At 50.0% G+C, this 26699-nt stretch overlaps 4 protein-coding genes across 4 annotated transcripts in view; 3 read left to right on the plus strand and 1 right to left on the minus strand.

Moving 5' to 3' along the window:
- Positions 1-26699, minus strand: part of IQCF2 (IQ motif containing F2) — a 42574-nt gene that overhangs the window by 5563 nt on the left and 10312 nt on the right. Inside the window, exons 5-7 of the mRNA XM_032649068.1 lie at positions 15159-15265; positions 14204-14312; positions 220-305 (exon numbers count right to left, since the gene is read on the minus strand). The gene's annotated coding sequence lies outside the window, so the exon portion shown is untranslated. The remainder of the gene's footprint in view (positions 1-219; positions 306-14203; positions 14313-15158; positions 15266-26699) is intronic.
- RRP9 (ribosomal RNA processing 9, U3 small nucleolar RNA binding protein) lies at positions 814-8510 on the plus strand. Its single transcript, XM_032649052.1, has 15 exons — positions 814-1127; positions 1398-1480; positions 4031-4140; positions 4534-4601; positions 4685-4726; positions 4993-5119; positions 5754-5878; positions 5976-6068; positions 6466-6566; positions 6651-6785; positions 6878-6940; positions 7164-7309; positions 7391-7470; positions 8144-8217; positions 8341-8510. Exons 1-15 carry the CDS (start codon positions 912-914, stop codon positions 8432-8434), a joined length of 1557 nt encoding a protein of 518 aa, XP_032504943.1. The 5' UTR covers positions 814-911; the 3' UTR covers positions 8435-8510.
- IQCF1 (IQ motif containing F1) lies at positions 12258-15257 on the plus strand. Its single transcript, XM_032648880.1, has 4 exons — positions 12258-12263; positions 13309-13422; positions 13557-13619; positions 14364-15257. Exons 1-4 carry the CDS (start codon positions 12258-12260, stop codon positions 14808-14810), a joined length of 630 nt encoding a protein of 209 aa, XP_032504771.1. The 3' UTR covers positions 14811-15257.
- On the plus strand, positions 25262-25879 carry LOC116762271 (IQ domain-containing protein F5). The gene has a single exon (XM_032649069.1). The coding sequence runs from the start codon at positions 25388-25390 to the stop codon at positions 25865-25867; it is 480 nt and encodes a 159-aa protein (XP_032504960.1). The 5' UTR covers positions 25262-25387; the 3' UTR covers positions 25868-25879.

Raw genomic sequence — 26699 nt, forward strand, 5'->3', positions numbered from 1 at the left:
GAGGAGAGTGGGCAGTGGCTCCCGAGGGGCTAGCACCCCTAAGGCCAGATCTGTCTTTCCAAAGCTTGGGACCCAATAGCGCAGAAACCCTTCCCAGCAGGTTCAAGAGTTCTGGGGTGCCAGCCTCCGTCCCAGACCAGTGGCCAGAGGGCAAGGGTCAGTCACACCCACCCTGCCCTGCCCTGTGGAGGGCTGTGGGAGAGGCCATAGGGCACTCACCTAAGAGAAGCAGGGACCTGGGAGAGGTGGTGGTCACCAGGTCAGTAACTCCCAGGCAGTCCTAGTTCTAACAACCTCCCGTAAGCCTTAGGGGAGAGGGGAAGAAGTGGGTGTGGGTAGGATTCCAGCTATTTGGCCACCAGTCTGGTGAGTCAGAGGCTGGGCAGGCCGAGGCGGGCAGGCAGCCTGTCCCGTGGATGGGTGGACACTTGATCCGGACACGCCAAGGCCCAGGGGACTGACGCGCCCTTAGAGCTGCTCATCTGGCCTGAGGCATGCAATACGTATCCACCGGTTGTCCAGTGACCTTGGCCCCAGGTGCGGGCATTGCCTTCTCCCGGGGGCTGCCGGATCCCTCTCCCCCGCCCCGGTTATTTAGAGTCAGACTCTCTCACCCTGGCCCCCGCCCCTGACGGGGAGGAGTCACTTTCCAGGAAAAGGAATCCCGCGTCTCTGGCGCCCCCCAACGTCCAAGGAGAGCAAACACAAAGACGGTGTCGGGGTCCGACCCCTCTTCATACGTCAGTCAGCGGCAGGGCGCACGCGCCGCAGCCGTTGGCCGGAAGCGCCAGGGAGAGGCTTGCTTCCTACGGCAGCCGGGCGCGGGAGCCTATAGGAGTTCTAGGAGGCGTGGCCACAGACATTTATCCTATGGGCGCTTGGGGGCGAGACAGAACCTACCCAAGGGCCCAATGGAGCTGTGGGAGGCGGGGCCTACCGGGCGGTGGGAGCCTATCTTGGCTTGGAGTCTTGTGGGACGGCCCGGGTTTAGCCGCCACGTGAGTTCGCCAGGAGCCGCCGCAACACACACGGTGGGCAGCATGTCGGCGACTGGGGCGGCTCGCAAGAGGGGAAAGCCGGCCTCGGGGGCCGGGGCTGGTGCGGGGGCCGGCAAGTTGCGGCGAAAGGTGAGCACGGCGCTTTGGCGGGCTGGGGTCCATCCTATGTTACTGGACCATTATCCCCATCCGGGAGCCCCGGCACCGGTCCCCTCGACCCCGGGACCCCAGCTGGAGTCAGCTTCGTCCCGTTCTCCGCGCGCCAAATACTGAAAAAGCCTTTCACTTGAGCCGGGGGCTACCGCCTTTCCCAGTGACTCTCGAGGGACTCTAAGGGGCCCTTGGTCGAGCCGGGGTGGTCGGGACCCCTGACCAAAGAAAGTATTATATAATTCCTAGGGCGACTCTTCTGGGGACAAGGGCAAGTCCAAGGGTGGCGGCAAGATGAATGAGGAGATCTCCAGCGACTCGGAGACTGAGAGGTGAGCTCTTTTTTTCCACCTAGTAGAAAAGAACACTGGGGCCCATTGTGTATAGAAGTACTCAATGACGGGGGCTAGAGCTGGGCCTAGAACCCAGGACTCTGGCCCTTGATTCTCAGATCTTGATTCTTTCCTCCACTTTTTGACCCTGAGAACTGTCATTTCCTTCGCTGCAGGGGCAGGGTCTCTGTGTGGGGAGGACCCCCAGTCCTAATGGGAGACCAGTGAGACCTTCCTTCATGACAGGGAGCTGAACTCCAGGCAAGGGGAGAGGGATGCAAGAAATGCTTGCTAGTTCTTCACTCTGTTCTCCCACAATTTCACAGTTATTGAGAGTGCCGGGCACTAGTTTCACTGTTGAGAAAACAGAGATGAGCAGGCAGGTGAAGACAGAATGTGTTGTGGTGGGATGTGTATCTTAGAGCTGCGTGTTGTCGGAACAGAGAAGGGGAGTTTAAATGGGGCCTGGAGAGATGAGGAGGGGTTCCTCATGGAGAGGTAGGGAAGGCATTCAGGGACCAGAGAAAAGTCTGGGGGCTAAGGGGGCTAGATGGGAGATGAAGAGGATGGGAGGGTAGGCAGTGGGTGCATCTGGACTGTGGAGGGCTTTGCGTACCTCCTCCATTCTGCAGGTGATGGGGGTGGAGTATGTTGCAGAGTTCAGAGGGGGCTAGCAAGGTATCAGGCCTGACCCTGTGGCATGGAAGCTGTCATATCAGAGAATCCCGGTGCCTTCCTTAAGAGTTGGCTTTAGAAATTCTAATTCTAAAAGTTGAGTACATGTTGGCCTTAACCTGCTCACAGAAAGACTTAATATAATACTTTTTGTAGTCTTAAGGTTACTGTGGGTGTGTGCCAGGCCCTGTGCTAAGCACTTTTAAATATTTTTAAAATGTGTTGTGAAATGTATTAGCTACAGAAGAGTTAATGAAATGTAATTGTACCATAGAGAGTAATGATGAAATGATGAACCTCTGTGCACCCACCAGAACTAGACCATTCGTAGAAACTTAGAAGCCCCAACTGCCATTCCTGACTTAAGTTAATCATTTCTTTGGTTTCCTTCCTTCTTCTTCTTCTTTTTTTTCTTTTCCCTTTTCTGATTCAGGTATAACCTACATACAGTAGGTTTTTACCTTTCTTAGTGTACTGTCCTGTGAGTTATGACAGTCGCATATAGTCGTGTAACTACCACCACTGTAAAGATATAGAAGGGTTTTACCACCCACCAAAATCCCCCATGGCTCCTTTGCAGTCAATTCCCACCCCCCTCCAACCAGTAACTGCTGTCCCTAGAATTTTGCCTTTTCCAGAATGTTATTTGAGTGGAATTACAATGGTTGTATACTTGCTTTGATTTTCTTTAGAGTTCTGTCTTCTATGTGTGAACCCGAAACAATAGATTGATTCTTTGGGTAAACTGAGTAGAAGTTAAGACCCTGGTGTATGAGGGAAGGGCAGCACCAACCCTGTTGGCTGAAGACTTGCTGGGCACTGGGTACTAACCGGTCTCAGGAGCATGGTCAGGCCTTGGCTTCCTTGAGAATTTCCAAGGTCATTTCTGGGGAAGTTGTGGGCAAGGTCATGGATGAGTCTAGGAAACAACTGGGCTACCTGACAGGGACTAGGTATCTGCAGGCACTTGATCAGAGGGAACGGGCTGCTCTGGGTTTTCTGCTTCTGAGTTCCCGTGACTTACCTCCAGCTCCCAGGAGCAAGTCAAAGTAGGACTCATCTTGAGTGAGGGGCATGGAGGGGAAAGCAAGGACTTCACTAGCACAAGGTCAAGCCAGGCCCAGTTAAGCTTCACCTGGAATCCCATCCTCAGGGTAGAGGATGGCGCCTTGGCAGTGAGGATGGGGCGTTGATAGTCCCAACACGTCTGCCTCTTGGTTCCTTGCATCAGATCTGGGCTGGCTGCTCCCCTGTGTCTGGGGGGTCGTTGTTGTTCTGAGATCTACCGTTTCTGCTTTCCATGTTGGATCTTCTGTTTCCTGTCTCCTGTGCCTTCCCCATTCTTAGCTCACTCTCTTGTTCAGGGAGCACATCCTCCATCCTTAAAAGAAGGAGAAAGGACCACTTTTGTGGCACCTTGTACATCTGATAATGTCTTCATTTATCATTAATGGTTTAACTGGCATGCCATTCCAGTGGTTAGCGTTTTATTCCGAATTTTGTATGTGCAGCTCCTTTGTTTTCTGCTCTCAGTGTTGCTGTTGAGGCTTCTGGGGTCACTTTGATTCCTGACCCTTTGTATATGGTCTGATTTTTCTTGGAAGCCTGTAGAACCTTCTCTTTCCCTCCAGAGTTGAGAGATTTCCCAGTGATCTCTTTGGGTTTGGGGTCTGTTTTCACCTTTACGTTGGGCCCTGGGTGGGCCCTTTCAGTTTGGTAAGTCACATCTTTCAGTTTTCTGTGAGACCATTGGCCATGAGGGCTGGCAGGGATGGGGGTGTCAAGTGGCTGGGGAAGCAGCGAGGAGCACAGTCCTAGTGGCCAGAGGAGCGGGCCGAGCCCTCCTGCTCACAGCCTAGTTCCTCCTGCTCACAGCCTAGTTCCCAGGAGGAATGAGGAGGAGGAGGCGGAGGAGCTGGAGGAGACCGCACAGGAGAAGAAGCTGCGCTTGGCCAAGCTCTACCTTGAGCAGCTCAAGCAGCAAGGTGAGCCTGTGGACTGGGCAGGTGAGGGGCGGGGCCTATGCCTGAGTCTGCCTGCTGTGGCCCCAGCCACCTGGTGGGTGACTGATGCAGGTAGCCGGTGGGCTGCTGGGGCTGCTGCTGCTGGCGGCCCTGTGGGAGGGTGGCTAGGAGCTCTAATGGATCTTCTGGGGTGGGCCGGGCCTTCAGGGGGCTTCAGACTGATCTGATAAGTAAAGGCAGGGGTTGGGCAGGAGACCATCCAGCCCTCCCTCCTCTTTGGCTGAGGTGGCCTGAACTTCCATGGGACACAGCCCAAATGTTCAGGGCCCAGGACTGAGGTGGTGGGTGGGGATGGGAAGGGAAAAGTGGGGTGTTGTTGGCCTGGGTTTACTTGGCTTGGTCTGTCCTACACAGAGGAGGAGAAGGCTGAGGCCCGTGAATTTGAGGAGGACCAGGTGGCAGGGAGGCTGAAGGAGGACGTGGTGAGTGTGGAGGGAGGGTGGTGGGAGGGAAGGGATGGGGCTGGTCCTGCTCCTGGGATCTCACCCCTCTCCTCTCCATGCAGCTCGAGCAGAGAGGCCGGCTGCAGAAGTCGGTGGCAAAGGAGGTGAGCAGACAGGGCACTTTGGTGTCAGATTGGAGGGAATCACCTGGGTTGGTGGGCAGATGGCCCAACTGGGGACTCAGGCTGTGGGGTGTTTGCTCTGGAACATAGTGGGCACTTGGGCAGACAGGGTCAGGTAATGGTCTGGTCTTGGCAGCCCTGGGTCCGGTTTTCCTTCTGGGCAGTGTGGTGGGAAAGGATGGCATGTGTGTGTGTGGAGGGGGGCCTTCCTGCCCCCAGTTGCAGTGACCTGGTCCCTGCCTGCCTAGATCCAGGCCCCAGACCCTGCTGACATTCGAATCTTACGGGGCCACCAGCTGTCCATCACATGTTTGGTTATCACCCCTGACGACCTGGCCATCTTTTCTGCCGCCAAAGACTGCACCATTATTAAGTGTGAGTGAGTGCCTGGGTGGGAGTGCAGCCATGAGGGATCATCTGGACCAGCTGGTCTGGGGAGGAAGAAATAATCAGGGAAAACTGAGACCCGACGGGGGAAGCTTCCGGAGACAGGTTTGCTTCCAAAGAGGTGTTCTCTGGATGACAGTGGAAGCTTCTGCCCAGGAGTGGGACTTATGAGCTCCCTGTCAATGTCATTGGAGATGATGGAGTGGAGGCAGGATGATGATTTAATGGGAGTTGATGCTTCAGTTGGGCAGTTGGACTAGAGGACAGCTGAGGCTCTATACAGTCCTGGGATTGAGTTCCTGGTCCTCCTGGGTTCCTGGCCTTTGACCACTGAGGGCTGTCCTCATCCACCCATAGTAGTAACAGGAAGAGCTCGTACCATCAGTCCCAAGCACTTTCCTGTCCCTTTTCTTCTGGGCTTCATGGCTGCCCTTTGGGATTATTGTCACCACTTAACAGATGAGGAAACTGAGGTGACTTGTCCAGGGGCTCACAGTGGCTAAACCAGATCTTCTGACCTGAGGCCAGGAGTTTTTCCATGGTGCCACGCTGCCCTTGAGGGGGGTTGCCAGACAGTCCTGCCTTGTGTCCCAGTACCATCTCTCTTCCCCCTTGGTGTCAGGGAGTGTGGAAAGTGGACGGAAGCTTCATGTGATCCCTCGAGCCAAGAAGGGTGCCGAGGGGCAGCCCTCCGGCCATAGTAGCCATGTCCTCTGCATGGCCATCTCCTCCGATGGCAAGTACCTGGTAAGGCAGGATTGGCCCCGGGAGTAGGTGAGAGGTGTGGGCACGTGGTGGGTGCCCATGGCCAATGTGCCCATGGCCATTGCCCTTGTCTCCATAGGCCTCGGGTGACCGCAGCAAGCTCATTCTCATTTGGGAGGCCCAGAGCTGCCAGCACCTGTACACCTTCACGGGACACCGGGACGCCGTGTCGGTGAGAAGCTGGGCCTCCTTTAGTGGACGTTTCTCGAGCACCCGAGTGGGCCAGGCATGGTACTGGGATCCAGGGAATGGTGTGAAAGAGGCAGCGGGTCCCCATCCTCGGGGAACCTGCACTTTGGTGAACAGGACAGAAACAGGGTGAAGCAATAGGGAAGAGCTGGGGGAGACTGAGTCAAGCTTGCCTAGGAAGAGGGAGGCCTGAGAAGTCTGTACTTGCTTGAGGGCAGGCAAGTGTGCCCCTGGCTCCATATAGAGCCCCACAGCGCTCTTGATGGGGGCTGGCTTCCTGTGCCACGTGACCTGCTTTTCAGGACGTCCTCCCTGGGCCTGACCTCTGTCTCTCCTGCTGTAGTCCAGGTTCCTTTTGCCCTCTTTCCATGCACCCTTAGGGGCTGGCATTCCGCAGAGGCACCCACCAGCTCTACAGCACGTCCCACGACCGCTCTGTGAAGGTGTGGAATGTGGCGGAGAACTCCTACGTGGAGACGCTGTGAGTATGCGTAGGCAGAGGGCACGCGGATGTGTGCGTGCAGGTTCACGGGTGACCCCATCCTCCCTCTGTCCCCCTCTCCAGCTTCGGGCACCAGGATGCTGTGGCTGCACTGGATGCTCTGAGCAGGGAGTGCTGCGTGACTGCCGGGGGCCGGGACGGGACCGTGCGTGTGTGGAAGATCCCCGAGGAGTCCCAGCTTGTCTTCTACGGCCACCAGTAAGGCGGCCTGCTGCACCGGGCATTGAGGGGGCCACCCGCATGGGCTGGGGGTGAGGTTGGGCCACGCCCCTCATGGTGCCTTTCTCCAGGGGCTCCATTGACAGCATCCAGCTCATCAACGAGGAGCACATGGTGTCGGGTGCAGACGATGGGTATGAGCTGCCTTCTACCACTGCCACTGCCCCTGGACTTGCTGCGTAGAATCCTCCTGCTCGGGAGCTGTAGTAACCCCTTTCCATAGATGAGGACATTGAGGCAAAGAGTGCAGGGGACCTTGTCTGCTTCCTGTGGCTGGTGTGCACTTGGTCCCTTCCTGCCGTGTGGCCCTTCTGCCCTGCCCCTGGCCCCCTCACTGACCCTGCTCCCTGTCCACAGTTCTGTAGCCTTGTGGGGCCTCTCTAAGAAGCGGCCACTTGCCCTGCAGCGTGAGGCCCATGGGCTGCGGGGGGAGCTGGGCTTGGAGCAGCCCTTCTGGGTGTCATCGGTGGCAGCCCTGCTCAACACAGACCTCGTGGCCACAGGTGGGTGCCCTGTGTGGCAGAAAGGAGGGGATCTCAGGGTGGGCTGGTGAGGGGGGTGCTCACTGTCTCCCTGTCCCCCAGGCTCTCACAGCAACTCTGTGCGGCTCTGGCAATGCGGGGAGGGCTTCCGGCAGCTTGACCTTCTCTGCGACATCCCCCTGGTGAGTGAGGCTTGAATACCCAGCCTGTCTTTACCACACTCCCAAGGCCCGTTACAGTGTTTTCCTGCCAGAAGGGCGGTTCCTCAGAGCAGGGCCAGCTATGACTTCTCTCTCTAGCCCCAGCTCCTAGCACAGGGCCTGCAGGAACCCTCCCTTCTTCCTCTCCTTTCCCGGCCTCCACTCCCCTCCTTGTCCTAGGCCCTGTCCTGGTTACTGGGGTACAAGGTAGGGAAGTGTGGGCAAAGGCATGGAGGGCCTGGCCCTGTGATGGGTTCTGCATGACTGGTGCCAGACTGAATGCCAGGCTAGGGTGTGTGGACTCGGTGCAACCTAGGGCAGAGTGGCAGGATCTGTCAGTGACTTCTAGTGATAGTTCAGGGCTTGGGTCAATGGTGATGGTCATGGAGTCTCCAGAGCCAGGACCAGGAGCCAGGCCCTACTTAGTGTACACCGTCTCCTTCATCCCCACAAACTCTCTGCGAGGCCTGCGCTCTACTTTCCCCATCTCACAGAGGTGGATGCTGAGGCCCTGAGGGGTAGAGGGCTGGCCCAGGTGGCAGGACGCAGAGCAGGGATTTAACCCAGGCTGGGCCTCAGCCTGTGTGATGCTGGCTGGGGCTGTGGTGAGGGATCTGTTCTCACATCTTACTGCCTTGTCCCTCCCTCTTCTCAGGTGGGCTTTATCAATAGCCTCAAGTTCTCCAGTGCTGGGGACTTCCTGGTGGCCGGGGTAGGGCAGGAGCACAGGTATGAGGCACTTCTTGAGGGGTGCGGGTGAGGCAAATGGCATAGGGTGGGTGGCTGGGTGGGAATGGGGTGGATACCGGGTGGGGCTGGGCCCGCCCTCAGCTGCTCCTCTCGCCCCTGTAGGCTTGGCCGGTGGTGGCGGATCAAAGAGGCCCGGAACTCTGTCTGCATCATCCCTCTCCACAGGGCCCCCAGGCCCCCTACTGCTGGCTCCTGACTCTCTCATCCCCTGTATTTAAGTTCTTCCCAGGCCATCCCCTGCCTTCTTTGTATTAAAAGCCTCCTCTTCTGGGCCTTGTCTCCTCTAGCTTCTTTTTTTTTTTTTTTTTTTTTTTTTTTTTTTTTTTTGCTGTGCGCGGGCCTCTCACTGTTGTGGTCTCTCCCGTTGTGGAGCACAGGGTCCGGACGCACAAGCTCAGCGGCCATGGCTCACGGGCCCAGCCGCTCCGCGGCATGTGGGATCCTCCCAGACCGGGGCACGAACCCGTGTCCCCTGCATCGGCAGGCGGACTCTCAACCACTGCGCCACCAGGGAAGCCCTCCTCTAGCTTCTTGACTGGGGAGGGCAGGGGGATGGCAGGGGATGGCTTAGTAAAGGCCTGGGGGCTTTATTCTTTCCAGCAAATTTGGGGATGGAGCCCTCAGCTGGCTTCTGGCTCCTAGACCCTGAGTATCCTCTACGACTTTGTTAGGCCAGCTTTCCACCCACTGCTCTGGGCTGGTTGGGGTCAGAAGCTGCTGATCCCTCAGCTAAGCTGTGGCTGTTCAGTGTGTGTAAGGGCTGGCTGTGAGGTCTGAGGACTGAAAGAAAGACAGACCTACAAGTTAGGCTGATCTGCACCACCCAGGCCAGGTTAGGAAGCTTTAGGAGCTAGACTGCCCTTGGGGTGGGGGTCCGGGTGGAGGTGGGACCCTGCATTGCTCACTGCTTGGGGACAGTGTCAGAGGTGGGAATAGCTCTGCCCTTGGTCTAAATGACAGCCAGGCTGCATGATTCCTCACAGCAGTGACTCTGCCAGGTTAATGTGTTCTCCTGATTCCACCAACTGGATAATTCAGCTTCTGCTATGGAGTGAAGTAAAGAGGAGATGGAGAGGCTGATTGGAGAGGCAGCAGTGCAGGGAAGTGTCCTCTTCCATGGAAAATGAGCAAGATGTGTTAAGGATCGGCTCTGAACTTTCCCTTAATGCCTTGGGCCCAACAGCTGAGCCTACGGTTCTCAAGCGGCAGCGTGGTCCCCTTGGGGGAGGAAGCTACAGGGCTTCCCTCCTGCTCCCCTGCTCGTGAGGCCTCCCCCTTGGACAGACCTGCTCCTACCTTCATTCTCCTGGGGCCAGAAGGGTCAGGTTCAGATTGAACCCCTGAAAACCCTGTTGTGGATCAGAGGATGTTACTAGAATTCACTCCTTATGTCCCACCTTAAATTGAGCTCAACGACAGCATACACATACCTCTTGAATAATACTGCAAGTAACATGGAAATGCCCCTTAATACACAAACCCCTTTTCCATTAGCACATTCCCAGGGAGAAAGGAAAGTTTGAAAATGAATGCTTTTGGAATTGACTGAAAATAATCCCTCTTACGGCTTCTAGTCTCAGCCTTGGTCAGGTGAGACTTCTGCTGTAGTTGGGCTCTTCCTCCCAAGCAATGGGAAGCCATGAGAGGGTTGAAAGCAGAAAAGTAATAGGATCTGGTTCACAATAAAAAGAAAAAACAAGTCACTGCTCCGTGGAGAATTAATTAGTAAATGTTTGGGGAAAGAAGGGCATCCACTTAGGAAGCTATAGTAAATAGCAGGTAAGAGGTGATGGTGGTGTGAGAGGGCCAGCAGAAGTGGGGAGGCAGAGCTATGGTTGGGTTGTGTTTGGAGGTGACGCCAACAGATCTTGCTGATCTGTTAATTGTGGGATGAGATGAATGTGGCACCATAGACAGTGTGACATTTACCAAGATGAGAAAGACCAGGTGGAGAAAGCAGGATGAGAAGGATCAGCAGTTTAGTTTGCAGTGTCTAGTAGATGTAGGGAAGTTGAGTAGGCAATGAGCTCACTGCTATATGTTTTATAACATATGAAGCCATGTGATTCTGAGGTGCAGAATTACACCTCCCACCTCACACTCCAGTGGTCTCAAGTGCTCTCCTGTCTTCTCCCCTGATGGACTCAAGGCTACAATTAGATGGGTGAGGGGCAGCCACTGTAGAAGCTCTTAGCTCTGTTCGTAGCTCTGAACCATGCAAAAGACACTAGGTGGGGCCCTCCCCATCTCTGCCTGTTCCTGTCCTCTGAAGACCCCCCTGGTCATCATGAGGCCTTGGTACCCTTTCAGAGTCACAGCCCCAGGGGTCACTGAGGTGTGCATTTCTTACTCCTTTCAAAACACTGAGGTGAGCAGCATGACTGAGGGGTGGGGAGGAACTGAGAGAACAGCAGGTAGGGTTCAAAACATCAAAGGGATGCAGGTCCTACTAACCACTTTGTGGACCCCATCAAGAAGCCCTCCACAAGCCACTGAGGATACCTCACCTCCAGATCCCGCAACTGGCATACAGGCACCCCCAATCTACCCAGAAAACTACTGGAATAAGAAAATTTAGCAAGCAGGCAAGATACCTATGGTATTGTGTGCAAATATCTGTGAATATACTAAAAAACACTGAACTGTGCACTTTAAGGGGGTGAATTGTATGACATGTGAATTATATTCCAACAAAGCTGTTTATAAATAAAAATCAAAAGCACCCCCGAGGGCTTCCCTGGTGGCACAGTGGTTGAGAGTCCGCCTGCCGATGCAGGGGGACACGGGTTCGTGCCCCGGTCTGGGAAGATCCCACATGCCGCGGAGCGGCTGGGCCCGTGACCCATGGCCGCTAAGCCTGCGCATCCAGAGCCTGTGCTCCGCAACGGGAGAGGCCACAACAGTGAGAGGCCCGCGTACCAAAAAAAAAAAAAAAAAAGCACCCTCGAAACTGAAAGATTCAAGGGCAATATACAAAAATCAACTGTATGAGCAGTTGGGGAATTCCTGATATAGAAGTGCAAAGTTGAAGGATTTACATTATCTGATTTCAAGACTTACTGTCTTGAAAAACTATAAAGTTACAGTAATCAGAACAGGTGGTATTAGAGTAAGAACAGACAAACAGATCAATGATACAGAATAGAGAAGCCAGAAATAGACTCACATTTACACAGTCTATTGATTTTTTTTAATGTACCAAGATAATTCAATGCAGAAAGGAAATACATTTTTCACTGGAAAAAAAAATCTTGACCCCTATCTAACATAATAGCCAAAAAAAAAAAAAATTAATTCAAGATGGATCACAGACCTAAACAAAAACTAAGGCTAAACCTATATAAAGATTCTAGAAGAAAACCCATGAGAATTATTTTGTGACCCTGGAGTCAACAAAGATTTCCTAGGACAGAGAAAGTGCTAAGTATAAAATATTGATAGACTGGACTTCATCCAAATTAAAACCATCTGTTCATCAAAAGACAGCATTTTAAAAAGTCACAGGCTAGGGAAAAGAATATTTACAATACATGTATCTGACAAAGGACTCATATCGAGTATAAGAACTTCTAGAACTCAGTAATAAAGACAAACAATCCAATAAAAGTGGACAAAAGGCTTAAACCAATACTTCATAAAAGAAGATATATGAATGGCCACTAAACACATGCTCCTCATAATTGGATCCATGAGCATTTGAGGACTGAAGGGAGAAATTAAAGTCCCTGCGCTCTAAGGGCACAGGAAAGATCCCACATATGGAGCCTGGGTAAACGAGGGGGCTGGGTCCCAAGATGGAGGCAGACTCAGACAGGAAAGAGGCCAGAGACTGGGGTGTTGGTGAATGTGGTGACCCTAGGGGCAGGGAGGGTGCTGGGGCTTTGAATGCCACCAGGACCTGCTCAGACTCAATCCAGTGGGCAGGGAGGAGCTGCCCCAGGGGCTGAGGAGCAGAGGGGTGACACCATCCAAGTGAAGGTTTTGAGGGTGTGCTGGGCAAGTGGCCTGGGGTGAGCATGATGGGGGTGAGCCTCCTTCTCCAACCCCATTCTTCTCCACCATTCTTCTCACCCTCTACCAGAGTTTCACCCCAGAGGCTCTCAGTAGACCCCCTCAGGGAAGAGTGGGAAGGAGAGAAGAAAGGAGGGGTCAGTGAGGGTGTCAATGGGATCAGCCCTCTGAATATGCTCCCAGCCCCAGAGCCTTCTGGGGAAGGAAAGCAGTACTGCTCGTCCTGTGGGCGTCACAGATTTCCCTGGTATTGTATGAATGGGTCAGCAATTCAACTCTTCTAAGGTAATCATTGGTAGCAGTTTGGTCTATATACCTTTCTCCCTCTTTATCTGCGTTTATAGCATACGTGTATAATTATATATCTTGACAGTTTTTTACCATCCCATCCAATGACGGTTTTATATCCCATCCAATGGGATCATAATGATGTTCAGCTTTTTCACTTACAAATATATCTTGGGTATACCTTCTCATCAGTACACACAGATCAAATTCATTATTTTTCAACAGTTATGTTGTATTCTATAGTTTGAATGGACTATAAACCATTAAATCAACGCCCAATTTTACCAATTGGGGATATCACCAATAACTACCTTTATACACCTTTACATCAATGGGCCACTATTTCTGGTATCTTGCTGTTGTAGCTAGGGCTTTGGCCATTTCCAGCAGAAAAGAATGGACAGCACTTCTGTCTTTTCTTTGGAGGGGGCTTAACTGTCGGGAGCCAGCCTGGTGCTTGAGTCATAACTGCCCTTATGACATCATAGGTCTCCCTCCCCCACTTTCTCTCCATGCCATGACTAGAGGAACACAGACCTGAGGGGATTTGAACCATCTACACCCAATCCATGTGGGACCAATAGTGAGTAAGAGAGAGACTGACACACTAGGCTTTTTTAGGGATGGCCCCATAAATCTCTCGGGATGAGGGGATCTCCCTGACATCTGAATACTCTGGGAAGCCCTGTACGCTGGGGATGTGTGGGTTACTTAATGGAGAGGGAGGGAGAGCAGCCTCCCTCTTGCCTTTCCCCTAATTGCTGATTGCAGGAGAAGGACCAGCCCAAAACAATTAATGAACACACCAAAAATGAGCCTCAGCAGAATGAGCCGATCTTGAAATCTTTACCGCCAGCACCATCACCGAACTTAGAGAAGGCAGAGGCAGGAGGAGCCTGGACTTGGATGTCTCTGGTCTTTGTGTCCTAATGCTTGTGGCTAGTGTCTTTTGTATGTTCCAGAGCTAAGAACAGGAATAAACTCATTCTTGTCTGTCCTCTTTCCCCATATTTTTCTAGGCTAAACAAGGGAATATAGCTGCAACAAAGGGAGTAGATGATGCTAATAAGAGACTCAGAGCAGTATGATCCCCCCACCCAGATGACACGGGGCTGGGGGTGGGAATGTGGCAGTTGTGTTTGTGGAATGGAATGGCCAACATATGGGAAGCTGGGCTTAATCAATGGTGTGTGTGTGTGTGTGTGTGTGTGTGTGTGTGTGTTTGAGCGTGTGCATGTATGTTTGCTTGCTAATTAAGATTTAAAGTTTGAAAGTCAAGAGAAGTGAAGATGGGGAAGAGATAAGAGAGGTAGAATTTTATAGGATGTGGGAACTTTTAATACTATGTTATCACAGAGGAAGAGAGCAGGTTGTGGATTGGAGCTGCAGTCAAGGATGAAAGAGCAGGATTAGAAGAGGAAGCCACTTCTCCAGTAGGTGAGTGGGGTCTGAAGGGAAGGATCATGGATCCTGGTCAGGCTCAGGTGGACTATGATAACCCTTTGATCATGGTATTCTTGCTCTAGGCTGGCCAACTTGACCCATGTAAAACTGGGTAGCCAGGACAGATATACTACCATTTTACAGATGGGAGCTCTGAGATTCAGAGGTCAATGTGATGTATCCATGTCCATTAACCAGACTGCGGCAAAAAAAGGACACCTACCTACCTGGTCTTCTGGTTCCAGCCAGTGCCTTGTCCAGTGCTCTTGAGGTTCAGAAGAAGGGGTGATTGTTGATAGGGCATCAGGATCCCTTCCTGGCACACCCTGGGGCTGAAGTGGGTGGGGAATATCCTCCAAATGTCTCGTCTTTTTTCTTGTTAGATCCCAAGAACCCAAAACAGGCCTCCCATCAGTAATCCAGAAGTAGTAAAGATCCAGGCCTGGTGGCGGGGCACCCTGGTGTGCAGCACACTGCTGCACGTGGCTCTCAGAGTGTGGATCATTCAGGGCTGGTGGAGGCATAAGCTGGTGAAGCTGCATGAGAACAGGCAGCGGACAGCTCTGGAGAACTTTACACGGAAGGAGTGGGTGGCAGTCAGGCTGCAGTCCTGGGTCTGCATGTGGCGCATCTGTTGGCGCTACTGCCATTTGCTCAACGCTGCCCGCATCATCCAGGCCTACTGGAGATGCCACTCCTGCGCTTCCCAGGGTTTCATCAAGGGCCACTACAGAGTCACGGCCAACCAGCTGCATCTCGAACTCGAGATCTTGCTGGGCTCAGGGCCTTGCATTGTGACGGAGTGTATTCCCCTTCCAATAAAGCAGTGAAGCGGTCTTTCCCCAGCTTCTCTCTGCTTGATAAGCTCCAGGAGGTCAGGGCCAATGATGGCAAATAGTTAGCATCTCATATGCTAGCTCTGAGGAATTGGCAGGGGTTGTCTGAGGAGGATGATTTTGAGCCACTGTCCAGACTGAACAAAGACTGTGATTGTTTAGCAACGTCTGACATAGGTAGGAAAGTTGGGGGTACAGATCTGCCATGCTGCCAACTCAGGGAGCATCACTCATATTCAGTCTATGGAAATGGTGCCTCTCCCTAAGGCTGTGTATAATGGAAGCCTGGGGCAGGGGTGGGGTTGTTGCGCACAGCAGCACTTTTGCCAGGAATTCACTCACCAGGTCTAGTTGCTCTGGGTGTGATCTCCCAGTCACCCCCATGGCTGAGAGGAGCACACCCACCCCAAGCTCTTGATCCTGGCTCCTGTTGGTTTGTAAACTGGCCCCTGTACATGGAGGGCAAGAAAAGACCGAAGAAAGAGGCAGATTACCCCAGATTAGTAGGTGGCAGGTTTAGTAAGCAAGGGAACTTATTTACAAGACTTGTTTTGGGCGGCCACAGACAAGTAGATCTCCGTACTTGCTTGCCAGACGCTTGCAAGTTTATATAGAGGCCTTAATGAGGTTCAGCCACATATACCACCCAGATGTTCTTGAGAACACATTACTCTCGCAAGGCTGAATCCCTGAAAATGCCTCCCACTGTGGGAATGGCAGGCAGAACATACATTCCAAGGACAGGGGAGGGGGTGAGGGGCATCTAATTGCCTGGGTCTAGCTTGTGAGTACAGCTGGCGGTCACATCCTTTCAGTGACCTCCAACAGCTCCCTGCTGTATCTTCATACTTGACCTCCAAGTCAGAGTCTGAGCTCCAAACTGAAAATGGTTAGACTGCATAGCCCCTGTCCTCACTCCTACCTCAAACTCTGTCCCTCACTCTCTGATCCCGAATGCAGGCTAGGACTCATTCCCCTCCAGACCTGGTTGGTGTGGGAAGTTCCACAGGTGTGGAGGTGGGGAAAGAAGGCAACCCACTTCTAGCCAAACCTTCTGGTGAGTGTCATCCCCTAGGCTATCACAGACCTAGAGCTGAGAAGCCATCAGTTGTGTCTGCCTCTCCCTCTCCCCAGTCTCTGCAAGAATTGATCCAGGTGGAGCTGAGACCTCTGACAGTCCCTTCTTGTGAAAAGCTGCCACCTGGGGTGAGACTGGCGCCTAAGTGATGATAAAGGGCCAGTTAAGAGGTCAAGGTTAGGCTGTCCTTTTGCCCATCTGGGCACTGCTGTTCCGTGGGTTCCTGCAGAGGGAGGGGTCTAAGGTCTTGGGTTATTCGCCATTAAACCTGCAAACTCAGAAGCCCTATGTCCAGCCCAGCTCCATCTCCTCTGCCCTGGCAAGTTGGTCCTTCAGCTCACATTGCCCAGAAATCTCATGCTCCAGCTCTCTGTCTTGCTCTAGGGCTTGAGCTCTGTCTTTCTTGCTTTGTCCTTTTGTGTCCTGCCCTGTCTCACTCAGGTCCTAGTCTCTCGCTCTTGCTCTGAAGGACTTCTATCTCCTCTCTCCTTGCTTCTCTCTACTGTGTTCAGTGTCTCAGAGTAAAGGGCAAGGACTTTGCAGCCAGACCAAGCTAGGTCACACCAACCCTGGCTTCCCCACTCACTGCTGTGTGGCTGCAGACATGTCATTTTCCCTCTCAGAGCCCCAGTTTCCTGAGCTGTGAAGTGGGGCTAATGATCCTCATCTTTCAGTGTGAATGTCAAGTAGCATAAAAATTCAGCCTCAGCAACAAAACAAGGAAAGAGGGGTCGCACCCACAAACCTTAAAAACTGGCCGTCAGGGTGGGAGGGAAATAATGTTTAGCCCAATTAAGAAGACCAAAAGTTAGTGTTCCCTACCATCAAAATCAATTGCAAATGTTTATCTGTTAATGCTTGTCTGTAATGAAAATTTACATATGTCATCTCTGAAAATGTCTTTTCATTCACATAGGTATGAAGTGAAATATCTGGCACCGCCAAATAGTGATATAAATTCCTGAGCATAGGATTATAATCGAGACTAGTCATCACTTGGAAGATATTTGTAGACTTCTATGAGATTCTTTTCTTGATATTTGCCTCTAAGCATGTCATTACATTGCAGATCAATTACTTCCAACTGAAGTTCAGGTGGTTGTTCCTCAATTGCTTAGATAAAAAAGTTTAGAAATATGGAAACTCCTCTTGTACTTACATGGAAGTCTGAAAAGTGCTTGTTGCTGGAACTCTAGTTTGAACTCAGAGAATATATCCACTGAAAATCTGCATGAGAATGGTTATCTTGCTTCTTGTTTTAACTGTTGACAGCTCAGGAAGTGCATAAAGCAGCTTGACATTACTTATTTAAAATTATTTGTCAAGGGGCTTCCTTGGTGGTGCAGTAGTTAGGAATCCGCCTGCCAATGCAGGGGAAACGGGTTCGAGCCCTGGTCTGGGAAGATCTAACATGCTGTGGAGCAGCTCAGCCCGTGCGCCACAACTGCTGAGCCCACGTGCCACAACTGCTGAAGCCTGCACGCCCAAACGCTGTGCTCCACAAGAGAAGACACTGCAGTGAGAAGCCCGTGCACCGCAACAAAGAGTAGCCCCCCGCTCGCCGCAACTAGAGAAAGCCCGAGCACAGCAATGAAGACCCAATGCAGCCAAAAATAAATAAATTTAAATATTTTTTAATAAAAAAAAATCTTAAAAAAATAATTTGCCAAAATGACTCTACTTCAGTATAAGTTTCACATAAAACATTGCTTTGCTCATTAATTTCAGGTTTAATTCATTAAAAAAACATGAAGACTGCAGCAAAAGCTTATTTCCAATGCCATTCAGGTTTTTTAAAAAATTTTATTTATTTTTGGCTGCATTAGTTCTTCATTGCTGCACGTGGGCTTTCTCTAATTGTGGCGAGCAGGGGGCTACTCTTTGTTGTGGTGCACGGCCTTCTCACTGCGGTGGCTTCTCTTGTTGTGGAGCATGGGCTCTAGGCGCACAGGCTTCAGCAGTTGTGGCACGTGGGCTCAGTAGTTGTGGTGCACGGGCTGAGCTGCTCCATGGCATGTGGGACCTTCCCAGACCAGGGCTCGAACCCATTTCCCCTGCATTGGCAGGCGGATTCCTAACCACTGCACCACCAGCGAAGTCCCTGCCATTCAGTGTTTGATTATAGTAGTTTAAGGCAGTTTTTCTTGCTCAGAAAAATTTCAATCTTGACCCTGAGCTTAAAAGTCCTCAATAAAACTTTATCACTGCGAAGACATAGAACTGCTGTGTGGTTGATAAGTCAGAATATTCAGCTTCTATTTCTTTTTTTTAATTTATTTTTTATTTTTTTGCTGTACGCAGGCCTCTCACTGCTGTGGCGTTGCGGAGCACAGGCTCCAGACGCGCAGGCTCAGCGGCCATGGCTCACGGGCCCAGCCGCTCCGCGGCATGTGGGATCTTCCTGGACCGGGGCACGAACCCGTGTCCCCTGCATCAGCAGGCAGACTCTCAACCACTGCACCACCAGGGAAGCCCCAGCTTCTATTTCTGATCAAAATTCATGGAACCAATGATGGTTGTCAATAAGTGGCAAGTGAAATTTATCACTGACATTACTGGTTCAGTAACACGATAGATTCAAATATTTTCCACAGAGTACCTAGTGATGAATAATACAATGAATAAACACAGGCTTTAAGCACTTTATATTTTCATAAACTTTGTAAATTTGTTCAACTAAGCCTTTTTTCCCCCTGCTCCACACATATTTTCACCACTATCATTTTTATCACATCTTAGCAGATTCCACTTCAGGTTGTACTGAATTAATGTTTTCTCAACTTTAAAAAATACTCTCAACTGTATTTGTTTCATGCAGACTATTCATAGAACTCAATTCTTCAGTCTTCAAACTTGGCATTTACCCCTTCAATGAACAACAGTTGAACTGTATTGGTAACATCTGTCAACTCATTAAGAGCCAAGGAAATCCACTTGAAGTCATTTGCCCTGTCTTTAATTGACTTTTGATTTTGTTCCCAATGTCTTCAACTCTTGGAGCAGCTATTCTCATTGAAAGGCTAACAGTTAAATTTACTTTCTCTGGACACATTTTTTTCAGAAGCTGCAATTAAACTTGATTTAATTAATTCATCATTAGTAAACATCTTTTCTTGCTTGGCTAACAAATGAGCAAGTTGGAAACGTACTTTGTTTGCAGCCTCATTTTCACTTTTCTTATTTTTGTGGAGAAATTCTGGTGTGATGAGATACTCCATTTAAACCTTTTTAAATTTAAATGTCCCCTGCATTGGCAGGCAGATTCTTAACCACTGCACCACCAGGGAAGTCCCAATATTGTATTCTTTTAGCACAGCTATATAGCGTCATTGCATAATTAGCAGAATGCTTTGCCATTTTCTTAAAAGTGCGATACTTAAAGTCCACTTTTCTCCTTTTCCCATTGTTTTGACATGATGGATATGTACTGTTAATAAAAAATAAGTCACAGCACAGCAATATGTGTGGTACCCAAAACACTATTCAGTTATAACTGTACCACTGCAATTTATTGTGTGCTGAGCAGCAGTGGGAAATGAGTGCCACATATAGTCTGTCACAACTATTCAAATCTGTCATTGTAGTGTACATGTGGCTATAGCCAACATATTAACAAATAAACATGGCTGTGTTCCAATAAAATTTTATTTATGAACACTGAAATTTGAATTTTATATAATTTTCATGTGTCATGAAATATTATTATTTTGAGTTTTTTCAACCACTGAAAAATGTAGAAACCATTCTTTACAGGATGTACAAAAACAGTGGGCTGGGTGTAGCCCACAGGCTGTAGTTTGCCAACCCAAGCCCTAAATCAATGTCCATTACATGGTTCTGAGTCCCCAGTAGGTACAATGTACATGTCTCAGAACCAATGTGTGGAAATGGTACTGCACCTGTGACCACCCCTTCTAGTTATATGCTTGGGTGTTTGTGCTTTCTGTCCCTGCACCTTCAGGCTCCATGTCACTGGAGGTTCTAGTTTCTAGAGTTGGAAGGCACACATCAGGGATCACTGTAAGAGTCCCATTAAACTTAAAGCTACAGCTGTGACCTGGTCACTTCAGACTCCTTTTGCCAAGAGTTAAGCAGGCGACGAAAGGTGTCACCACTCTGGCAGGGATAATTAACCCTGATATCATGAGGAGAAGGTGAAGGGCCTGCTGCTACACTATGGGAGCAGGGAAGACTATGAGTGCTGCTTGGGTGAGTCATTGGAAGATGTCTTGTTGCTTTGCTGCCCAGGTATAATGGTAGATGAACACAAACACGGCTTGAGAAGTACATGCTAACCAGAGAACCAGGTGCCTCAAGGATGAGGGTCTGAATTGCTGCTTCCCTTCAGGCAAACTGCCTAGACCAGCAGAAATGCTAGTCAAAGGTGAAAGGAGTTTAGAAAGGGTGGTAGAGGAAGGGGTAGAGGAGTGTGACTAATGGCCTCAAAATAAACTGTAGCAGTAGGGACTGAAGTTTGTCTCTCTGACCCTTCTAAGTTTTCCCAGGAGAAAAGACCTACAAGAATCCTGAAGAAGCTATTTTTAAATGGTAAAAACTTGCTATAGGAAGCAAGTATATGTGAGTGACATGAAGGGGTGGGCTGTAGTGAATATGTGGACGTAGTAGATCCACTCTTCTTAGCTGATGACTCATCCCACAGCTACTGGGAATACTGGCTACTGCTGGGTCACTGCTATGTCCCGTACTAGGAATTGCCTTTGGCCATAGGGAAGGGATTTGACCAAGGCATGTCCTTTCCTAAGGGGAAGCCTGTAGCTAGTGACTTATCATTGGTGTTATGAGTTGAATTATGCCAGCCACACAGGATTAACCAGTCTTGAACTTCCCCAACCCCACAACACCCTAAACAAGCAATATGGAGACCCTACAGAACTCCCAGATCTGAGGCCCAGGGTGAAAGCAAATGTGTCTCTTGGGCCAGGGCTTCTCTCTCATTGAGGTACACTCAGGGGTTCTGTTGTGGCTCCAGGTCTTAAATGCCCATGGTGAGGTCAGAGTTGGGCTGGGGACCACTAGGAAGAAGAAGAGTCTTTTGTGGGCAACCATCCCACCCACAGTCCTGGAGCAAGAATCCAAGCTGGGCCACTAAGGGGTCTTGTATTCATTCTCAGAATCCACCTGTCAGGACCTCCTCACAAGGACAGTGGACATTCGTGGACAGAAGAGAGCAGCAACAAGACTGTTTAGTGAGGAGAGCCTGAGGATTCAGGGCTGCCACTGGGTATCACCTGAAAAGTCACATTCTGTCTCACTTTCTTCTGCCGTTCTCTCTACATTTCTCTCTCAGACTCCAAGTCCCCATGTGCCCCCTGCCCCGCCTCCAGTTTTCTCCCTTTCTCTCTTCCAGGTTTTCCCAGTGTTACCCTTCTCTCCTAGCCCCAAAATGCTCTAGACTCCTCATCTCAGACCTGGGGATTTTCAGCGCACCCCAAGCAGAGCAGACAAGGCAGGGCATGGCAGGATCTGTCCCTAGTCATGGAGAGAAGGGTTGCAGGCCCTGAGGCCTTTGGGTCTCCAGAGGAGTGGGCTAGGGGTGGAGTCCATTCATTCATCCATTTATTACACATTCAATGAACAATTATTTTTAACCTACTATATCTTGATATTGTGCAGCCTCTGGGGTCACAAATATGAAAGCGGCTCAGGCTCTGTCCTCTAGGAACTAGTGAGGGAGGAGGCTGATCAGTAAACAGGTGACTACAGTAGGATCCAATGAGGACCACAGTGGAGATCTATAAGGGGGTTTGGGATTTCTCAGGGTGCAGACCTACGAAGTCACTCCGTTAGGGGCTGCCAGGAAGACAGCTGCAGTGGGGCCTGCATTCAAGGGTAACCTAGCTGTAGTGTGGGGGTGGAGGCCAAAGAAACGACCCAGGCAGGGGCTGATAGGGAAGGGCTCTCTTAGCACAGGCCACTCCCAGCAGACCTGCTTTCCTTCCCCTGCAGGCTCTGGGGCTGGGAGCATATTCAGAGGGCTGATCCCATTGACACCCTCACTGACCCCTCCTTTCTTCTTTCCGCCCCTCCCTGAAGGGGTCTACTGAGAACCTCTAGGGGGAAATTCTGGTAGAGGTGGCAGAGAATGGTGGCGGTGTGGTGGAAGAATAGGGAGACCCCAGAATGCTGGTACTTCTGTGGGTCACCCACAGTGGTCATGAGGAGTGCTTGTATTTTGTTCCCTGTGTCCCTTACTCTAGCTCCAGGAGATGCACCCCCATCATGCTCGCCTCAGGCCCCTTGGCCAGCATACCCACAAAAAATTCCCTTGGATGGTGTCACCCCTCTGTTCCTTAACCCCCAGGGAGGTTCCTCCCTTCCCACTGGCTTCAGTCCGAGCAGGTCCTGGTGACATTCAAAGCCTCAGCACCCTCCCTGCCCCTAGGGTCACCACATCCACCAACACCCCAGTCCCTGGCAACTTCCCTAATCTGTTGTGAGACCAGACTAAGCCATGTAAGGTCTCTGCACCTCAGTCTCCTCATTTGTGAAGTGGGATGAATGTCCTCGCTCCATGATTATTAACAGGGACAGCAGGGACAATGGTGACTAGGGACTAGACTCTGGAGCCAGACTAATGGGGGCATTAAACAGATGTGGGTCTCCCAGGGGCATGGCCAAACACCTTTATCTTCAAACAGGTGCTTCTTGTACCTTCACTGTCCCATGCATTGTACTCTACTATTTCCCCATTCTCCAATTTACTCTTATCCCTTCCACTCTCCCATCCCATTAACTTCACATTGACACCCCCCTCCAGCCTTAAATGGCCTCCTCCTCTTCTCTACATCTGCTCTTCCCCTAGCCCCACACTGACTTCCTCCATACTCACTCTACACATTGCAAATGCATTTCTCAGTGACCCCTGGGGCTGCGACCTTGAGAGGGGACCAGGGCCTCACGATAGCCCGGTAGGTTTTCAGAGGCCAGGAGCAGGCAAGAGGTGGGGTCCTGCTTGTGCAGTGGCTGACCTTCACCCATCTCCTCACTGTGACCTTGAGGCTTCAGGGGAAGAAGATAGGAGAGTGCGTGAGTCCACTTGAGCCTGAGATGGGGGTCCTGGGCTGGTCCTGGGGGCTTATGGGCTTTCTGGCCTGTGTGGGTCTTGCTCTCCCAGGGGCCTGATAACTAGATGACTTACAGATAGGCAAGACATAGGAGGTTTAGCCACAGCAAGGGAGTTTACTCTGTTCTCCCAACCCTGATATCCTCATCAGAGATGCTCATTGTTAATTTTTGTGGATATCTTCCTAATTTCCACCACCTTTTAAAAGAATGACTTTATAAGACATGTGTGTAAATCTATGCTTATATTTAGTTGATCTTGATTTGATGAACTTGCTAATCTTGCTAAATCTTGTACATGCTTCTATATTAGTAGATAGAGAACACACCCATTCTTCTAATTGTTATTTGGTATACCATTATTTAAATGAATTGAAATCCATCATACTAAGTAATGTAAGTCAGAAAGAGAAAGACAAGCACCATATGATATCACTTATATGTGGAATCTAAAATATGACAAAAATGAACTTACTGATGAAACAGAAACAGACTCACATAGATAACAGACTTGTGGTTGTCAAGAGGGGGCAGGGGGAGAGATGGACTGCGAGTTTGGGATCAGCAGATGCAAACTACTATATATATAGAATGGATAAACAACAAGGTCCTATTGTATAGCACAGGATATTCTATAACCTGTGATAAACCATAATGGAAAAGAATATGAAAAAGAATATATATATATATATATATCTGAATCACTTTGCTGTACAGCAGAAATTAACACAACATTGTAAATCAATTATACTTCAATAAAATAAATGTAAAAAGATAAATGAATTGAAATCCATTTAATGAATACCAGCCAGGCTTTAATGAGTATCACTATACACATTTGTGTCAAAGGGTCAGTATTTGAGGTATTCTTCTTTGTAGCCATTTACAAAGGAAAGAAAGGACAGGTCCTCTAGGTTTTCCTTAGAAGGGGCTCAGCTATTGGGAGCCATCCTGGTGCCTGAGTCATAGGTGCCCTTATGACATCACGGCTCTCTCCCGTCCTCTTCTCTTCTTGCCAGAGCAGTGGCTGGAGAACAGACTTGAGAGCGATGGGAACATCTAGACCCTAACCATGGGTAATTGAGTGTAGATCTGAGGGGATTTGACCATCCCCCAAAGCCATCGGCATTTAATGTTTTATAAGAGACAGTCAGATTTACCCAAGCTTTCTGGAGGGCAGTACATTTCCCATAGTTTCCTCAGGAGGGGATCCCTTCTCATGTTTGAGATCCCAGGGAAGTCCAGGAAGCCTAGTGTGTGGGTGACTTGGCACTTAGTGGTGGGAAGAGCACCCTTACTTTCACGTTTTTCTCTCTAAACTCTGATAAGGACAGCAAACCTTCCAACTTATAATCAAAGATAATGATGAAGTCGCATTGATAGAAGAGAGCTTGAAGGAGCAAAGGAGAGGAGAGCAAGGGACTCCACCTCCAACTGCCTACACACACCACTGCCTCTGCCTTCCCACCCCTCCCTGCGTAGATGGATCCAGGCTGTACTGTGTTGGAGAGAGCCTTGACTTGTGACATCTCTGACCCTTGCGGTCCAGTGGAGTGACCCAAAGGTCTGTGACCATGCAACTTATCGTCTAAAGAGAAATGCTTCAGGGAGTTAAAGAGACACTTATCAAAATTATACCAGGACAATAGGCATAAACCCAGGGTGTGCCAGGCAAACTGGGATGAATGGCCACCATACACAGAGCAGGAAATGAACAGGGATCTACTCCTCCTTGGCTGTCCTTTCCCCCTATTTTCTCCTTAGGCTAAGAGCTGTGAGTCCAGCCAAGGTGTGTGCCAAGGAGGAGCGCAAAGAGTTTGAACCCAGACCACACATGGTTGAGAGCTACAAAGTGGGGATTGTGTTTGGGGAATGCAAAGGCCAAGGTACAGGAAGACTGGATCGTGTGTGCGTGTGCGCATGTGTGCACATGTATCTTTGTGTGTGCATGCATGTGTGCGGAAGCAGGACATTTACTTGATCTCTGAGGTCCAGCTGCTGCCCACAACAGCTCTCCTGCCACACCTTAGGGCCGAAATGTATGTTTCTTTTTTTAAAAATAAATCTATTTATTTATTTATTTTTGGCTGCACTGGGTCTTCGCTGCTGTCTGCAGGCTTTCTCTAGTTGCAGTGAGTGGGGGTTACTCTTTGTTGTGGTGCGCGGGCTTCTCATTGTGGTGGCTTCTCATTTTGTGGAGCACGGGCTATAGGCACGTGGGCTTCAGTAGTTGTGGCACTCGGGCTCAGTAGTTGTGGCTCGCGGGCTCTAGAACGCAGTCTCAGTAGTTGTGGTGCAGGGGCTTAGTTGCTCCACGGCATGTGAGATCTTCCCAGAGCAGGGCTCAAACCCATGTCTCCTGCATTGGCAGGCGGATTCTTAACTACTGAGCCACCAGCGAAGTCCCTGTATGAGTTTAAGTGTCCCCTGTTTTCTCTTGCAAGGCCCCAAAGTAAGACTCATGACGATGGGAGAACAGAAAGCGGCTGTTTTCATCCAAGCCTGGTGGCGGGGCACCCTGGTGCGCAGGACTTTGCTGCACATGGCTCTCAGAGTGTGGATCATTCAATGCTGGTGGAAACAGAAGCTGGTGAAGCTGCAGGAGAAGAGGCGGCGGACGTCTCTAGAATTCTACGCGCGGCAAGAATGGGCAGCTGTCAAGCTACAATCCTGGTTCCGCATGTGGTGCATCCGCCTTCGTTACTGCCGTTTGCTCCACGCTGTCCGCATCATTCAGGTCTACTGGCGCTGGCATAGTTGCCATACCCGTGGCTTTATTCAGGGCCATTACGACCTCAAAGAAAACCAACTGAATCTTCAACTTGAAATCTCTTTGGGCTCGCAAGCTTGTGGAGTACAACAGTGCATACCCCTTCCAATAAAGGAATGACCAGGTCTGCTATATGTGTCCTCAGCTCTTTGTCAGACATACTTCAAGGAGGTCATTGAGCTAATGATGGCAAATACTTGGCATCTCATAAATCAGCTCTAAGGAAGTGGCAGGGGTTGCCTGGGGTCCAGTGTGGAGGATTCTGAGAGCCTGGTGCTCTATGAGCAGGGCCTGTAATTGATTAGCAATGTCTGCCATGGGTAGGAGAGTTGGGGTTGCAAGGCCACCAAGTCTTCCAACTCCAGGGAGATTCTTTCACAGTGTGGTCTATGTAAATGGTGCCCCGATGTAGTTGTGCAACGTGAAGTCCTGTGTCATCTTTTGCTCTTTCCCCCAAAGTCTTTAAAAAATACTATTTAAAAATTGTGGTAAATACACATAACATAAAATTTACCATTTTAACCATTTTTGAGTAAACAGCTCAGTAAAATTAAGCATATTCAAATTGTTGTGCAGCTATCACCTCCATCCATCTCCAGAACTTCATTTATCTTGCAAAATTGAAACTGTACACATTGAACAATAATTCTTCATTCTCCCCTTCCCCAGCCTCTGGCAACCACTATTCTATTTTCTGTCTCTATGAATTCGATTACTCTAAATGCCTTATATGAGTGGAATCATACAATATTTGTCCTTTTATGACTGACTTATTTCACTTAACATAAGGTCTTCAAGGTTTAGTTGTTTTAGAGTATTTTTACATTAAGTCCACCACCTTGTCTTTCTCAGGGACAGTTTCTGTTGATTTACTTTTTTCCTTTGAATGGGCCATAATTTTCCTCTTTCTTTGTATGCTTTATATTTTTTTGTTGTTGTTGAAGATTGGACA

Source organism: Phocoena sinus, chromosome 11 (genome assembly GCF_008692025.1).
Source record: "Phocoena sinus isolate mPhoSin1 chromosome 11, mPhoSin1.pri, whole genome shotgun sequence".
NCBI classification, from domain to species: domain Eukaryota; kingdom Metazoa; phylum Chordata; class Mammalia; order Artiodactyla; family Phocoenidae; genus Phocoena; species Phocoena sinus.

Bases quoted from the DNA above. Each gene is read 5' to 3' on its own strand.
- RRP9 (XM_032649052.1), top strand. From the start codon at position 912: ATGGAGCTGTGGGAGGCGGGGCCTACCGGGCGGTGGGAGCCTATCTTG. The intron at 6,567-6,650 runs GTGAGTATGCGT...CCCCCTCTCCAG, and splicing joins AACTCCTACGTGGAGACGCT to CTTCGGGCACCAGGATGCTG. The intron at 7,471-8,143 runs GTGAGTGAGGCT...CCCTCTTCTCAG, and splicing joins TTCTCTGCGACATCCCCCTG to GTGGGCTTTATCAATAGCCT.
- IQCF1 (XM_032648880.1), top strand. The intron at 13,423-13,556 runs GCAGGAGGAGCC...ATATTTTTCTAG, and splicing joins CGAACTTAGAGAAGGCAGAG to GCTAAACAAGGGAATATAGC. The intron at 13,620-14,363 runs GTATGATCCCCC...TTTTCTTGTTAG, and splicing joins CTAATAAGAGACTCAGAGCA to ATCCCAAGAACCCAAAACAG.
- LOC116762271 (XM_032649069.1), top strand. From the start codon at position 25,388: ATGAGTTTAAGTGTCCCCTGTTTTCTCTTGCAAGGCCCCAAAGTAAGA.